This window comes from Cucurbita pepo, chromosome 5 (genome assembly GCF_057944985.1).
Source record: "Cucurbita pepo subsp. pepo isolate OVF chromosome 5, ASM5794498v1, whole genome shotgun sequence".
Classification (NCBI taxonomy): Eukaryota; Viridiplantae; Streptophyta; class Magnoliopsida; order Cucurbitales; family Cucurbitaceae; genus Cucurbita; species Cucurbita pepo.
Window position 1 is genome coordinate 18,209,360 of NC_141802.1, and position 13,774 is coordinate 18,223,133.

At 39.7% G+C, this 13,774-nt stretch overlaps 3 protein-coding genes and 1 pseudogene across 8 annotated transcripts; 3 read left to right on the forward strand and 1 right to left on the reverse strand.

Moving 5' to 3' along the window:
- The first annotated feature begins 158 nt into the window (after window positions 1-158).
- LOC111795307 (coumaroyl-CoA:anthocyanidin 3-O-glucoside-6''-O-coumaroyltransferase 1 pseudogene) lies at window positions 159-1,889 on the forward strand (annotated as a pseudogene).
- Window positions 1,890-3,585: 1,696 nt separating this feature from the next.
- LOC111795391 (coumaroyl-CoA:anthocyanidin 3-O-glucoside-6''-O-coumaroyltransferase 1) lies at window positions 3,586-5,330 on the forward strand. Its single transcript, XM_023677790.2, has one exon. It carries the CDS (start codon window positions 3,642-3,644, stop codon window positions 5,166-5,168), a length of 1,527 nt encoding a protein of 508 aa, XP_023533558.1. The 5' UTR covers window positions 3,586-3,641; the 3' UTR covers window positions 5,169-5,330.
- A 2,238-nt stretch (window positions 5,331-7,568) lies between these two features.
- LOC111795392 (coumaroyl-CoA:anthocyanidin 3-O-glucoside-6''-O-coumaroyltransferase 1) lies at window positions 7,569-9,102 on the forward strand. Its single transcript, XM_023677791.2, has one exon. It carries the CDS (start codon window positions 7,696-7,698, stop codon window positions 9,100-9,102), a length of 1,407 nt encoding a protein of 468 aa, XP_023533559.2. The 5' UTR covers window positions 7,569-7,695.
- Window positions 9,103-9,200: 98 nt separating this feature from the next.
- FH (frataxin-like protein) lies at window positions 9,201-13,335 on the reverse strand. 6 transcript variants are annotated; one of them, XM_087124072.1, is made up of 7 exons: window positions 13,053-13,335; window positions 12,925-12,945; window positions 12,651-12,723; window positions 12,459-12,506; window positions 12,277-12,371; window positions 11,235-11,341; window positions 9,201-9,617 (listed from the first exon to the last, which is right to left on the reverse strand). In XM_087124072.1, the coding sequence occupies exons 1-7, from the start codon at window positions 13,295-13,297 to the stop codon at window positions 9,445-9,447; spliced, it is 762 nt and encodes a 253-aa protein (XP_086980198.1). In that variant the 5' UTR covers window positions 13,298-13,335; the 3' UTR covers window positions 9,201-9,444. The 6 variants fall into 6 exon arrangements, with proteins under 6 accessions (XP_086980198.1, XP_086980199.1, XP_086980200.1 ...); XM_087124074.1 differs by lacking the exon at window positions 9,201-9,617 and adding an exon at window positions 9,726-10,094 and having other exon boundaries at window positions 13,053-13,334; XM_087124075.1 differs by lacking the exon at window positions 9,201-9,617 and adding an exon at window positions 10,105-10,251 and having other exon boundaries at window positions 13,053-13,333.
- Window positions 13,336-13,774: the final 439 nt, after the last annotated feature.

A 13,774-nucleotide genomic window follows, 5' to 3' on the forward strand; every position in this document is an offset into this window, starting at 1 on the left:
TTAAAGGGAGAGATCTATTAAAACAAAGAAACGTTCATCATTAGCTTTGCTCCATTAAGGGTATACATCTCATAAATATTTACCCCTAACAAATACTACTAGTTTCCTAAACTTTCTCGACGTACTAACAATTATTAACCTATCAGCTCCCTTTGAAATGGATTTCCATGTGACATGACGGGTACAAAAGATAACCCCGACCCCATCAAGATCAATCTCAGCATTCATCTCTTATATTTCAACCCTCCATTCTGCAATTCGTTCTTCATTATCTTCACAAATCAGCGTTCATAGCCATGGACGACGTTGATTACACCGCCAAGCTCTTAAACCTCTACCGGATTTTTCCTCCGGCAGGTTCAGTTCCGACCACCCTTCTCCCCCTTAGTTTCCTCGACTTCATCTGGATGATTTGCAGACCCATGCGCCGCCTTTTCTTCTTCCAATTCCCGCACTCCACCAATCACTTCATGGACTCTGTTTTCCCCACTCTCAAAAACTCCCTCTCTCTTTCTCTCCAACACTTCTTCCCTCTCGCCGGAAATCTCATCCTCCCTCCTCCACCTCAAAAGCCCCACATCCTTTACACACCTCACGACTCTGTTCCTCTAACTGTAACAGAGTCAACCGGCGGCGATTTCAACACTCTAATCGCCGACTACCCTCGCGACGCCAAACACTTTTACCCCTTTGTTCCAGACATGCCGGAGTCATGTCTCTTGCCGGACGGATCACGTGCGATACCAAATTTCGCAATCCAAATCACGATTTTCCCAAATCAAGGTCTGTGTATTTGTATAGCGTTTCAGCACGTGGTTGCCGATGGAATAGCCATTCACCATTTTATCAAGTCATGGGCATCCATCTCTAGAAATGGAGGCACCTCCGATTCATTTGAAGGGCCATTGCCCTGCCACAACAGGGCAGCAATCAAGGACGTAAAAGGGTTAGAGTCCATTTTTTTACAGGAGTTGTCAAGTTGGGATTCATTATGGAACCCAGTTCCTGATATCGATCAGGCGCCTGTTGACAAGGTGAGGACGACGCTCGTCCTGACCAGACCCATAATCGAGAAATTGAAAACATGGGTCTCAGCTGAATCAAACAATGACAAAGAGTTAAAGCCTTTACGACTGTCATCGTTCATCATCACATGCTCCCTCGTTTGGGGGTGTCTTATTAAATCAACCCAAAGCGAAGCGAGTGGTTCTGAAGACGAGGATGAGCTCTGCTACTTGGGGTTCTTAGCAGATTGCCGGAATCGGGTGAAGGATCCATTACCTCCGACTTATTTCGGGAACTGCCTTGACTTTGGCGTTGTAGTATTGAAGAAGAGTGAGCTTGTGAAGCGTAACAGTACCGTTGTTGCGGCAAAGGCGATCGGGAAGAGAGTGGAGGAATTTGAGAGTGAGCCATTTAAAATGGCAGAGGAGTGGTTCTCATTGTGGAGGGCATGTGGGAAAGCTAAACACTTCCACACCATTGCAGGGTCGCCTAAATTAAGGGCTTATGATACTGATTTTGGGTGGGGAAGGGCGATGAAAAGTGAAGTGCTTCATGTGGACAGTTCCGAATCAATTTCTGTGCAGGATTCCAGAGATGAACAAGGCGGTATTGAAATTGGTTTGGGGCTTCACAACACTCAAATGGATCGATTTATGGCCATATGGAAACAGAATTTGAAAGAGTCATGTGGTTAATTCTTGTAACGTGTTTTTTAACCTTATTTTTAGGCCTATGATTGAGATGACAAGTTTAAAGTCTCATTTTTTCTTACACTCAGTGGTCTTCCTTGAGGTCTCCTTGGCTAAGATCATAAATCTAATGAAACATATCGATGTAGGTTGCACTTCAGTGATTTGAATTAGCCTTTGGTTTCTTTTTGGATATGTTCCTCAGTTCCTTTTTCTCCCGACCTATAGGTTTCTTTTTCACTTTGTTGCTGCCAACACCAATGGATACTTTTGGAAGATGTTAATCGTTTTTCAATAGTATCTTATACAGGTGGTTTCAGTATTGTTTTACCTTCATCAACAAAGCTATGTTTCTGTCATATATCTTGATGATCGTCGTTCTTACATTGGGACAAGATAGATCCTTTTGCCTTGGATCGATACAATTGATCCGTCGCAAAGCTTTATGTTTTCAGTAAACTTCTCATTTAAGCTCTTTGAACTTTACTCGATCTACAGTCGTATGGTTGCTCACTTAGTTGTCTACGTACCAGGTCTCTACTTGGTCTTCCCCATCTAAGAAGGGGTTTGCCATAACCTTCTCTTCATTAAGCATCAATAGGTTGAGCATTTTCTCGACCAACATCAATGTGGGCTCTTCATCATCCGTCAACATGAGGTTTGCCTCCTCACTTGTTGCCGCACTCTACCGCATAATGCCCGTGTTTTTCACAAGAGTAGCACTTGATCATATTCTTGTCCTTCCAAGGGTTGGCATTTTCATGAGTTTGTGAGGTATTGTCACAACCTGCTCTGCCATCACGTCTGCGGCCATGTCCATGACCTTTGTTTTCCTTGTTGTAGCTGCCACATCCCCTCGTACCTAAAAAAGAAGAGTCGACCGCATTACTCTTTTTCGTCTATGCGAATCACTCCTAAGTGTGAGTAAGAGGTATTTATCATCCTCTTTGTCTTCGTAGCCACAAAATCTCTTCTCATGGACCTTAAGACGACCAACGACCTCCTCAACCGACATGTTTTTGAGGTCGCCAAACTGCTCGTGGAGGTAACAATCTGCATGAATCTTGGGGGAACAGCTCAAAGGAACTTCTTGACGACAAAGATTTCCCCCACCTTATTGCCTAATGATCATCGTCAACTTCATGAAAAAGTTGCGTATTGACTCATCGTCCTTCATGCGGATAGCCTCAAACTCACTCCTCAAGGTATGCCCTTTTGCTTCCTTGACACGTTCCACACCCACATGCATTGTTTGCAGCATCTTCCACATTGTTTTTGTCGAATCCTTCTCTGCCAACATGAGAAGGACCTCCTCCGAGACCACATGGTAGATAGCGGCAAGAGTCATCCTATCCTTACGCTCCTCAACGTCGTCACCATGCATGATGCCATTCCACACGCCTTGTGCCTGTAAGTTAACACACGTCTTTATCGACCATATTACGTAGTTACTATTTGTGAGTAACTGGAGCGTTACACTCCCTTCCCTTCCGCTCCTTATTATTGTCACATCCTTTGAAAACTTTGTATGGGGCCGACATTCATTCCAACATTCTAGCTTTGATACCAAATGTTATGACCCACGACCAAAATATGCTGAAACAAATAAAAGAAGCAAAAGATGTTCACTTACCTTTTCAATTAGGCAGGGGAACATATATCTTATGAGTATAACTGTGGTGTAAAGAGCATACTTCAAATGGAGCCTTTTTCCTTATTTGACAAAGTTATTATTGACATGAATAATTGGTAAGAAATAGTTAGATTCCTTATTTAGGAGAATGGTTAATAATGGTTAAGGTCTCTCATTAGGAATAACACACAAATTAACCTATTAACAATTTTTCTAAACAAAATTTTCTTTCAAATTATTCAAGTCAATAATAACTTTACTAAGTAAAACAGAGAGCTCCATTTGAATTGTATTTCCATGCGACATGTTAGGTAATGAAAAGATATCCCCGACCCCATCAAGATCATCTCAACATTCATCTCTTTATATTTCAACTCTCCGTTCTGCAATTCCTTCTTCATTATCTTCACAAATCAGCGTTTATAGCCATGGCCGACGTTGATTACACCGCCAAGCTCTTAAACCTCTACCGGATTTCTCCTCCGGCAGGTTCAGTTCCGACCACCCTTCTCCCCCTTAGTTTCCTCGACTTCATCTGGATGATTTGCAGACCCATGCGCCGCCTTTTCTTCTTCCAATTCCCTCACTCCACCAATCACTTCATGGACTCTGTTTTCCCCACACTCAAACGCTCCCTCTCTCTTTCTCTCCAACACTTCTTCCCTCTCGCCGGAAATCTCATCCTCCCTCCTCAACCCCACAAGCCCCACATCCTTTACACACCTCACGACTCTGTTCCTCTTACCGTTGCAGAGTCAACCGGCGGCGATTTCACCACTCTAATCGCCGACTACCCTCGCGACGCCAAACACTTTTACCCCTTTGTTCCAGACATGCCGGAGTCACGTCTCTTGCCGGACGGATCACGTGCGATACCAAATTTCGCAATCCAAATCACGATTTTCCCAAATCAAGGTCTGTGTATTTGTATAGCGTTTCAGCACGTGGTTGCCGATGGAATAGCCATTCACCATTTTATCAAGTCATGGGCATCCATCTCTAGAAATGGAGGCACCTCCGATTCATTTGAAGGGCCATTGCCCTGCCACAACAGGGCAGCAATCAAGGACGTAAAAGGGTTAGAGTCCATTTTTTTACAGGAGTTGTCAAGTTGGGATTCATTATGGAACCCAGTTCCTTATAAGCCCATAATCGATCAGGCGCCTGTTGACAGGGTCAGAACGACGCTCGTCCTGACCAGACCCATGATCGAGAAATTGAAAACATGGGTCTCAGCTGAATCAAACAATGACGAAGAATTGAAGCCATTACGATTGTCATCGTTCATCGTCACATGCTCTCTCGTTTGGGGGTGTCTGATCAAATCAACCCAAAGCGAAGCGAGTGATTCTGAAGACGAGGATGAGCTCTGCTACTTTGGGTTCTTAGCAGATTGCCGGAATCGGGTGAAGGATCCATTACCTCCGACTTATTTCGGGAACTGCCTTGACGTGGGCGTTGTAGAATTGAAGAAGAGTGAGCTTGTGAAGCGTAACAGTATCGTTATGGCGGCGAAGGCGATCGGGAACAGAGTGGAGGAATTTGAGAATGAGCCATTAAAAGTAGCAGAGAAGTGGTTCTCATTGTGGAAGACATATTCGAAGGATAAACACTTCGTGACCATTGCAGGGTCGCCTAAATTAAAGGCTTATGACACTGATTTTGGGTGGGGAAGGGCGATGAAAAGTGAAGTGCTTCATGTGGACAACTCCGAATCAATTTCTCTGCAGGATTCCAGAGATGAACAAGGTGGGATTGAAATTGGTTTGGGGCTTCACAACACTCAAATGGATCGATTCATGGCCATATGGGAACAGAATTTGAAAGACTTGTGTTCTTGAATCTCTCATGTTTCTAATTCAAACAGAGTCGTCGGTAGTGGCAAACTTGAAATTTGGTGTTGAATAAAAACAATAGAAAATATTGTTAACGTTTGAAATTTTCTTTTGGATTGTATTTTATTTAAATTTGGTGTTGAATAAAAACAAGGAAATTATGTTCAAGTTGAAATTTTCTTTCTATGTATCAAATTCAAATTATTATCGATAGTTGGTTGTCCGGTTCGAGATAATCCTTTATTGTAGAGTCTCTTTTTATGATGTAACTTGCATTCACATTTATTAAATAGTAAAAAATTATATTTATTTTTGTTGGCATTTATCTATAATTGGAAAAAGAACCAAGATCCAAACCTAGAAAGGAAACAAATAAATAATTATAAATAGATGAATTTAAAGGTAAAGTATTAAGTTAATGTGTTAATAATGATAGTCTGATATAATATTAAGAAAGAAAAATACAAATGCTACAAATAAGAGAAAATATTTTATTATTATACCAATTATACTATTAATCGGATCTTGAAAATAAATAAATAAATATATATAATGGAATCTTGAAAATAATGAAAAAATGTAAGAAAGGTCATAAATAAATATATTTATGTTTCCAAATTGTACCAAAAATTACCAATTTTGTCCCCTCCAATGAGATTGAGATGGATTTTAAAATAATTAAAATTTATTTTTGTCCATATACTAAATCATATTTAGTTTTACACTTTTAAATATAATTCTCCTATAATTAAAATTGAATAATTAATGGCTTTTAAATTTAGACACTCAAAAGTTGGGTTTCTTTTAAAAGTAGACAAAGTAAGAGGAAAAAAAACAATTTTTAAACCAAGTAAATAAATTTATTGGGATACCCTTTTAACCTAAATTAAACCATATATATAACTTTAATAAGTTATTTGAAAATTGTATGTTAAGTGATGGATATAAATTTCTAGTCAATATTTCTACTGATAATATTTTTCCATGTATTTTTTATCAAGAGTGTGTGTTGTGCAGTCCAACACGGTTAGTCTTCACGAAGACGAATTTAGTTCTCATAAACTATAAATTTATATTAAAAAAGTATATTGTGTTCGATGTTTATAGACTATACATATGTTTAAGTTCTTGATTATTTTAGAAAAAATTAGTATGGGTGAGAATATTCTTGATTACTTTTAGGAGTTTTTGACACCTAAAATAGTGGATATAAAATTTGGATCGGTAGAAAATTAGTTCCAATAAATTTGAAGATTTTGTTGAGAGAGGTAAAGTTTAGGGTTTAGGGTTTAAGGTTTAGAGTTTAGGGTTTTAGAATTTAGGGTTTAGGGGTTAGGGTTTAGGGTTTAGAATTTAGGGTTTTGAATTTAGGGTTTAGGGTTTAGAGTTTAAAATACTTTATAGTATTTTATTTTTACCTTTGTTATTCATAGTTTATTTGAATTAATTATTTTTATTATTTTTTAATTTCTTGATCTATCCTTATATTTTTCTTAACTAACAAATTGTTCAAGGAGTGTCGGTATTTAATTGAGTTTAGTTCTACAACAACGTTGAACTATGTTAGGATATTAAATTTTTCGCTTATTGTTGGTGATGAATTTTGTTTTTTTTAATAACCCGACAACCCAACCCGAAATTTTTTAAGTTGGGTTGAGGTACCAATCCAATTCATCCGAACTTTTGGATTGATCCAAAAAATTCCTTGAGCCCAATTCAATCCAACCCCACCCATGTGCACACCATACCTGGGTGAAAAATTGATCCAAACCTAAAATACCATTTCTAGACCATAAAACTTATATATGGATTACATTTTTTTTAATATAAATTATATTAGAAAATAAACAAAATTTGAAATTCTTTTAAGAAAATATTTCTCACTTAAAATATTTCTCCAAAATTTATTGTAACACGTGTTGGAATAAATACTATTTTCCACCATGGTAAGATATTGATTTTACCAAAAGGCCTCATCAATAGAGTTAGTAAATACATGATCATTCCCTAAATTAGTTGGAGGTGAGACTTTCATTCAACACCTCCCCTCGAACAAACTACCTCCTCTTAATTGAGCCTCGGTTTTTTTTTTTTTTTTTTGAGTCTTAGTCATTTTTTACTATGCCTTCGAGGAGTCTAGACTCCCTTCTTTTCTTTTGGAGTTGTTTGTTCGACATTTAAAGATTCTATTGATATGCGGACCAATGTAGGACTTTCATCTAACAAAAAAGAATTAAAATAGAAAGGAAAACGGGATGGTTCTTGTCATAGTTATTAAATATCATAATAGTATAGAATCTTATTGTGTTCACTTGTGTAAACGATAAATTTAATTGTGACATTTTATTAAAATTAATCAAATTAAGAGATAGTGATGAGTTTAATTGATTATGTTCTTGGATCGGTAATTAATTTCAAGTTTCAGTTATTATTTAAACTGGTAATCCCTCCACACATCACTGCCCTGTTTTGACACATCTTTCCATTCTGCAAATTCGTGGTTCGTTTTCTTCAAAAATCTGGGCTTGTAGCCATGGCCGACGTTGATTACACCGCCAAGCTCTTAAACCTCTACAGGATTTCTCCTCCGGCAGGTTCAGTTCCGACCACCCGTCTTCCCCTGAGTTTCCTCGACTTCCTCTGGACTATTTGCAGCCCCATGCGACGGCTCTTCTTCTTCCAATTCCCTCACTCAACCAATCACTTCATGGACTCTGTTTTCCCCACTCTCAAACACTCCCTCTCTCTTTCTCTCCAACAATTCTTCCCTCTCGCCGGAAATCTCATCCTCCCTCCTCCACCCCAAAAGCCCCACATCCTTTACACACCTCACGACTCTGTTCCTCTTACTGTAACAGAGTCAACCGGCGGCGATTTCAACACTCTAATCGCTGACTCCCCTCGCGACGCCAAACAATTTTACCCTTTGGTTCCAGACTTGCCGGAGTCACGTCTCTTGCCGGACGGGTCACGTGCGATACCAAATTTCGCTATCCAAATCACGATTTTCCCAAATCAAGGTCTGTGTATTTGTATAGCGTTTCATCACGCGGTTGCCGATGGGATGGCCGTTCACCATTTTCTTAAATCGTGGGCATCCATCTATAGAAATGGAGGTGACTCTGTTTCATTTGAAGGACCGCTACCCTGCCATGATAGGGCAGCAGTGAAGGACCCAAATGGGTTAGAGTCCATTTTTTTACAGGAGTTGTCAAGTTGGGATTCATTATGGAACCCAGTTCCTTATAAGCCCATAATCGATCAGGCGCCTATTGACAAGGTCAGGACGACGCTTGTCCTGACCAGACCCATAATCGAGAAATTGAAAACTTGGGTTTCAGCTGAATCAAACAGTGACAAAGAGTTGAAGCCTTTACGATTGTCGTCGTTCATCGTTACATGCTCTCTCGTTTGGGGATGTCTGATTAAGTCAACCCAAAGCGAAGCGAGTGGTTCTGAAGACGAAGATGAGCTCTGCTACTTTGTGTTGGTAGCAGATTGCCGGAACCGCCTCAAGGATCAAATACCGCCGACTTATTTCGGTAACTGCCTTGACGTGGGCGCTGTAGTATTGAAGAAGAGTGAGCTTCTGAAGCGTAATAGTACCGTTATTGTGGCGAAGGCGATCGGGAAGAGAGTGGAGGAATTTGAGAGTGAGCCATTTAAAATGGCAGAGGAGTGGTTCTCATTGTGGAGGGCATGTGGGAAAGCTAAACACTTCCTGAGCGTTGCAGGGTCGCCTAAATCAAGGACTTATGATACTGATTTTGGGTGGGGAAGGCCGAAGAAAAGTGAAGTGCTTCATGTGGACAGTTCCATCGCAATTTCTCTGCATGAATCCAGAGACGAGGAAGGTGCGATTGAAATTGGCTTGGGGCTTCACAACACTCAAATGGATCGATTCATGGCCATATGGGAAGATAATTTGAAAGAGTTGTGAGGTTAAAACTGTTGAATCTGTCATGTTTACAATTCCAGTGGCTCTGAAAGCCGGTGGCAATGGCAAAGTTGAAATTTAGTGTTGAATAAAAACAAAGATACAATAAAAATAATTTTAACTATTTCAAAATCACTGAGTTATCGACATAGAACAGAGTAACAACACAGGGACGCTGGGATAATTGGAAATGCAGAGGCTTCCTATTCCTCGCTTAGCCATTGCCCAAGCCATGGCTGTCGGAGAGCGTGCTGAAACAAGAGAAATGATCAGCAGGTCTTAAACTGGTTGTGGAAAGCGTGTTGAAGGAAAGACAAAGAGTGTTCCATAAGCTCAGGGCTTAATCTAAACATCAAAACACAAAACTCCATCTGGTTCAAAGCGCCATCGCCATCCAAATCGCCCTCTGTCATCATGCTGAGAAGCTCCGCCTCTCCCATGTCCCGCAGACCCAAAAGGGAAGAGTTTAACCGGAGGCTGTCCAACGTGATGACGCCCTTCTCCTTGTCCATCAGCAGCTGAAACCCATTACACAGCTCGTTTATCAGGCCCTCTCCCCCTAATTGCTCTGCCATTACAGGCAGCAAATCGTGGAAAGCAGCACTCTTTCTGGCCATTAATTAAGAACAGGATGAATTTGGATTTGGGAACTTGGGAACTTGGGAACTTGGGGTTGGATGAAAGTGGGATTTATAAAGTGAGAAGAAAGGGAAGAAGAAAAGACGGAGAAATTGGGTTAGATGCGATCTCTTTCTTCTTCAGCAAAAGACAGCGCAGGGACAGAGAGAAGAGTCCGGTTGCCTCAACGGGACTGCAATTGCATCTCGCCTTCGTGGAAGCTTTGAGAAGGCTGTTGTTGTCATTTTAATGGCTGCAACAATCTTTGACTTTGCCTAAATCATGCCGTGGGGATGGCCTTTTCTCGTCAACTCACCTCTTTTCATTCCAGACTTGGCCTTGGCTTTGGCTTCCACCGACCCAATTTGGTAACCAAGCTACATCGAATGTTCAACAAAAAGAACACAATTTGTTTGGAATTGCTTAATAAAATTAATTTGTTGGTGTTCAGTGCTGTGGGAACATGTCTTAATTAAATGTTGAAGGCTGACTTTTCCATTGTCTATACATCTATATCTTCAAGTGTAAGTAATGCTGAACAAAGATGAAAATATAATATTGTAATTAGTGTCAATAGTAATTAATTTAGATAGTTTTTAGTGTTTTATTATAAAGCTTAGATATCAACCGAAACATGTGTTGTTTATTGTTTTATTTACTCTCCTTTGTATTATATCAATTATTCCCCTTATGCTCCAGTATTTTTACCTATAACTCCTATTAATTTTAAAAATCTTGAAGGAATGCTCGAAAGGGAACACCCAAAGAAGGCAATAGCAGCTAGTGGTGGATTTGGGCCGTTATAAATGGTATCAAATCCAAACACCAGGCATGAGCTAGTGAAAACGCTGGACCTTAAGGGGTGGATTGTAAGATCCAACATCAGTTGAAGAGGGGAACAAATCCTTGTAAGAGTGTAAAAACCTCTCCCTAGCAAAAGCGTTTTAAAATTTTTTAGAGAGCCCGAAAGAAAAAGTCCAAAGAGGACAATATCATCTATGTGGGCTTAGGTTGTTACACAAATAGTGAGAAAATAAACACACTTTTCAAATAATCAAAAACTCACATCGTGCTTCTAAATCGAATGAAATCCCTGTTAGGTTTAACTTATTTCAAACCTATACAAAAAGTTTTCATCACATTTTACAATGTCATTGAATGTTCTAACTCCCTTCTCACCAATCTCATCATAAGATTGTGTGTGTACATATATACATACATACAAAAGTGGGAGTTGAAATCTTTGACCTTCTAAAAGATTAATTATATCTCGGTAAGTTTGAATATAGCTCAAGTTGATCATAAATAGGTAAAGTTGAAACACTAGAAACTATATCATATTATTGCATATAATAAGCAACAGATAGAGTGAAAACGAGAAAAAAGATGGGGGCTCTGGGATACTTAAGAAGGTGGACCAAACTGAACAAGCTGCATAAACATGCGCCTAAATGCTTCGGAATAACCTTATCATGTCCAAGTTATTTGAAAGGCTCAAGAAAGATTAATTGGCTTACCACATAGCTGCGCCAATTCAGTTTCTAAAAGTCTCAACAGGTTTGCTTTGTTCCGCCTATAAATCCAAGCCTGTGAGTCCTGATCCCAATCAAACCTGGACGGACCACTGCAAGGAAGAACATAACATGGGTTGTCACATAATTTTTTAAAAAAATGAAGAGCTTTGCCAAACTATGTCTTGGGTCGTCACAAAATTGTGTACAATGCTTGTTTGAGCTCTTTGTTCTCTCAGGACCAAACTCAAAGTAGTTTCATTCCTTATTTTCTCCTTTAATATAAGACAAGACATCTAGGGATGGGTAAATGTTAGATGAACAGAAAAAAATTCCATTTTTTTTGGTAAAGATGTCGAAAGACGAGCGCAAAGCTTCGCCATGAAATTGAATCAGGGGCAATGTGTTGAAAATTGTTGGAAGAGGAGTCCCACGTCGGTTAATTAAGGGGTTGATCATGGGTTTATAAGTAAGGAATACATATTCATTGGTATGGGGCCTTTTAGAGAAACCAAAAGCAAAGCCACGAGAGATTATGCTCAAAGTGAAGAATATTATACCATTGTGGGGGTTCGTGGTTCCTAATATGGTATCAGAGACATGCCCTTAACGTAGTCATGTCAATAGAATCTCAAATGTCGAACAAATAAGTTGTGTTTTTTCCAAAGAAGGAGTCGAGCGTCAATTAAGGGGAGGTTGTCCGAGGGCTCCATAAGCTTCAGGGGAGGCTCTATGGTATACTTTGTTCAAGGGGAGGATTGTTGAGGATTGTAGGTAGAGGAGTCCCACGTCGGCTAATTAAGGGATTGATCATGGGTTTATAAGTAAGGAATACATTTTTATTGGTAGAGGCCTTTTGGGGAAACCAAAAGCAAAGTCATGAGAGCTTATGCTCAAAGTGGACAATACCATACCATTGTGGAGGTTCGTGGTTCCTAACACCACCTCTAGTTTACAATGGTCTTTGAAACAGATGGAATAGGTAAACATTGTAGATATTAATCATTCAACAGGAGAATGAGTCAATACTCTGAAGCATAATTCATACCTCAAAGGAGAAGAAAGCCAAATTTGTCTGTTAGGCGTTTGTTTGTTCAAGACGTACGTGCCAAGATCGCCGAGCCTTAGGGTCAGTACCTCATTCTACAAAATGAAAATCGGATAAAATTAAGCATTATCTATCATATGAAATGTAATGAACAAATTTTAGAGCTTCTAAGTCATTCTCACCCCATAATCCACGTCAAAGCCATCAATTTGGAGATCATCACCATATTCCTGCCAAGCAATGAAATATAGATAAACAAAATTTTAGCAGCAATGCCGAAATATGTACATGAAACATATAAGCTGTTACCTTCCTTTAGTTTATAAGATAAAATCAAGGGCAAAAAGATTTTCATTTCATTGATGCACAATTACCTCTAATTTCTCTTGCAGTCCATGAATTGTGGAATCAGCTAACCTATGAAACTCTCCCTCATGCATCAGGGAACTGTAGCAAAGATTAGTTAAGAACACTTGAGCCCTTCTCTACCAAATGCATTCAACTACTAAAGAAAACCCCATGGAAGGCAGTCGTAATTTGTTCAATCAAGGGAAATTGAACTGAATGTAAGACATCCACAACACTTCGTTGAAGAAACACGAACCTACTCTTAGTTTAGTTAGGACCAAAAATTCGAAAATCAATTACCTAATTTGAAAGGCTTCAAGATTGCAAAACAAAATTGGGGGAAGTGGATGAACTTACAAACTTCCGCTTCTTCAAAATCTCGATTCAAATACATAGTTTCTCTTACAAACGGAAAATGAAGAAGTTACCTATAGTCAATGGTGGCAGGGCCGCGAGAATCATCGCCGACGAAATCCAGAGGGCGGGAGCAGAAACTTCGAGAAAAAGACGGAGGATGAAATTGATGAACATTATCGGAGAGATCGAGGAGAGGTCTTGTAGGTTCTAGAAGATACGAATACTTCCTGAAAGAAGAAGAGGAGGAAGAAGATAAAAAAGACGGCACCTTCAGTATCCTTGAAAGCTTACGCAGAGGAAGCAGCTTGGTAGCCATTGTTACATCCTCCGAGTTGAAACTGCGGGCACGCTCGCTCCAGTTTGTGGAGAGCTTTGGATATGGGCCTCAAATAAAGCCCATGGATCCAAGACAAGGGCCCTCTCTGATTGGGCTTTAATTGGGTCGTGTCTCCCGCGTTTTTATTTATTTTTTATTTTTTATTTTTTAACGGATCCTGTAAAAATCCCTCTTCAGTAGATGCGTTTTGAAATTGTGAGGCTGACAACATATGTAACAGGTTAAAAACAGACATTATCTACTAGCGGTGGCCTCAAGTTGCTACAAATGATATCAGAGCCAGACACTAGGTGGAGTACTAGCAAGGACAATAAGCTCCAAGAGGGGTGAATTGTGAGATCCCACATTGGTTGGAGAGGGGAACGAAATCTTCCTTATAAGAGTGTGGAGACCTCTCTCTAATAGACACGTTTTAAAATCGTGAGGCTAACGATCAGACGTAACGGGCCAACAATT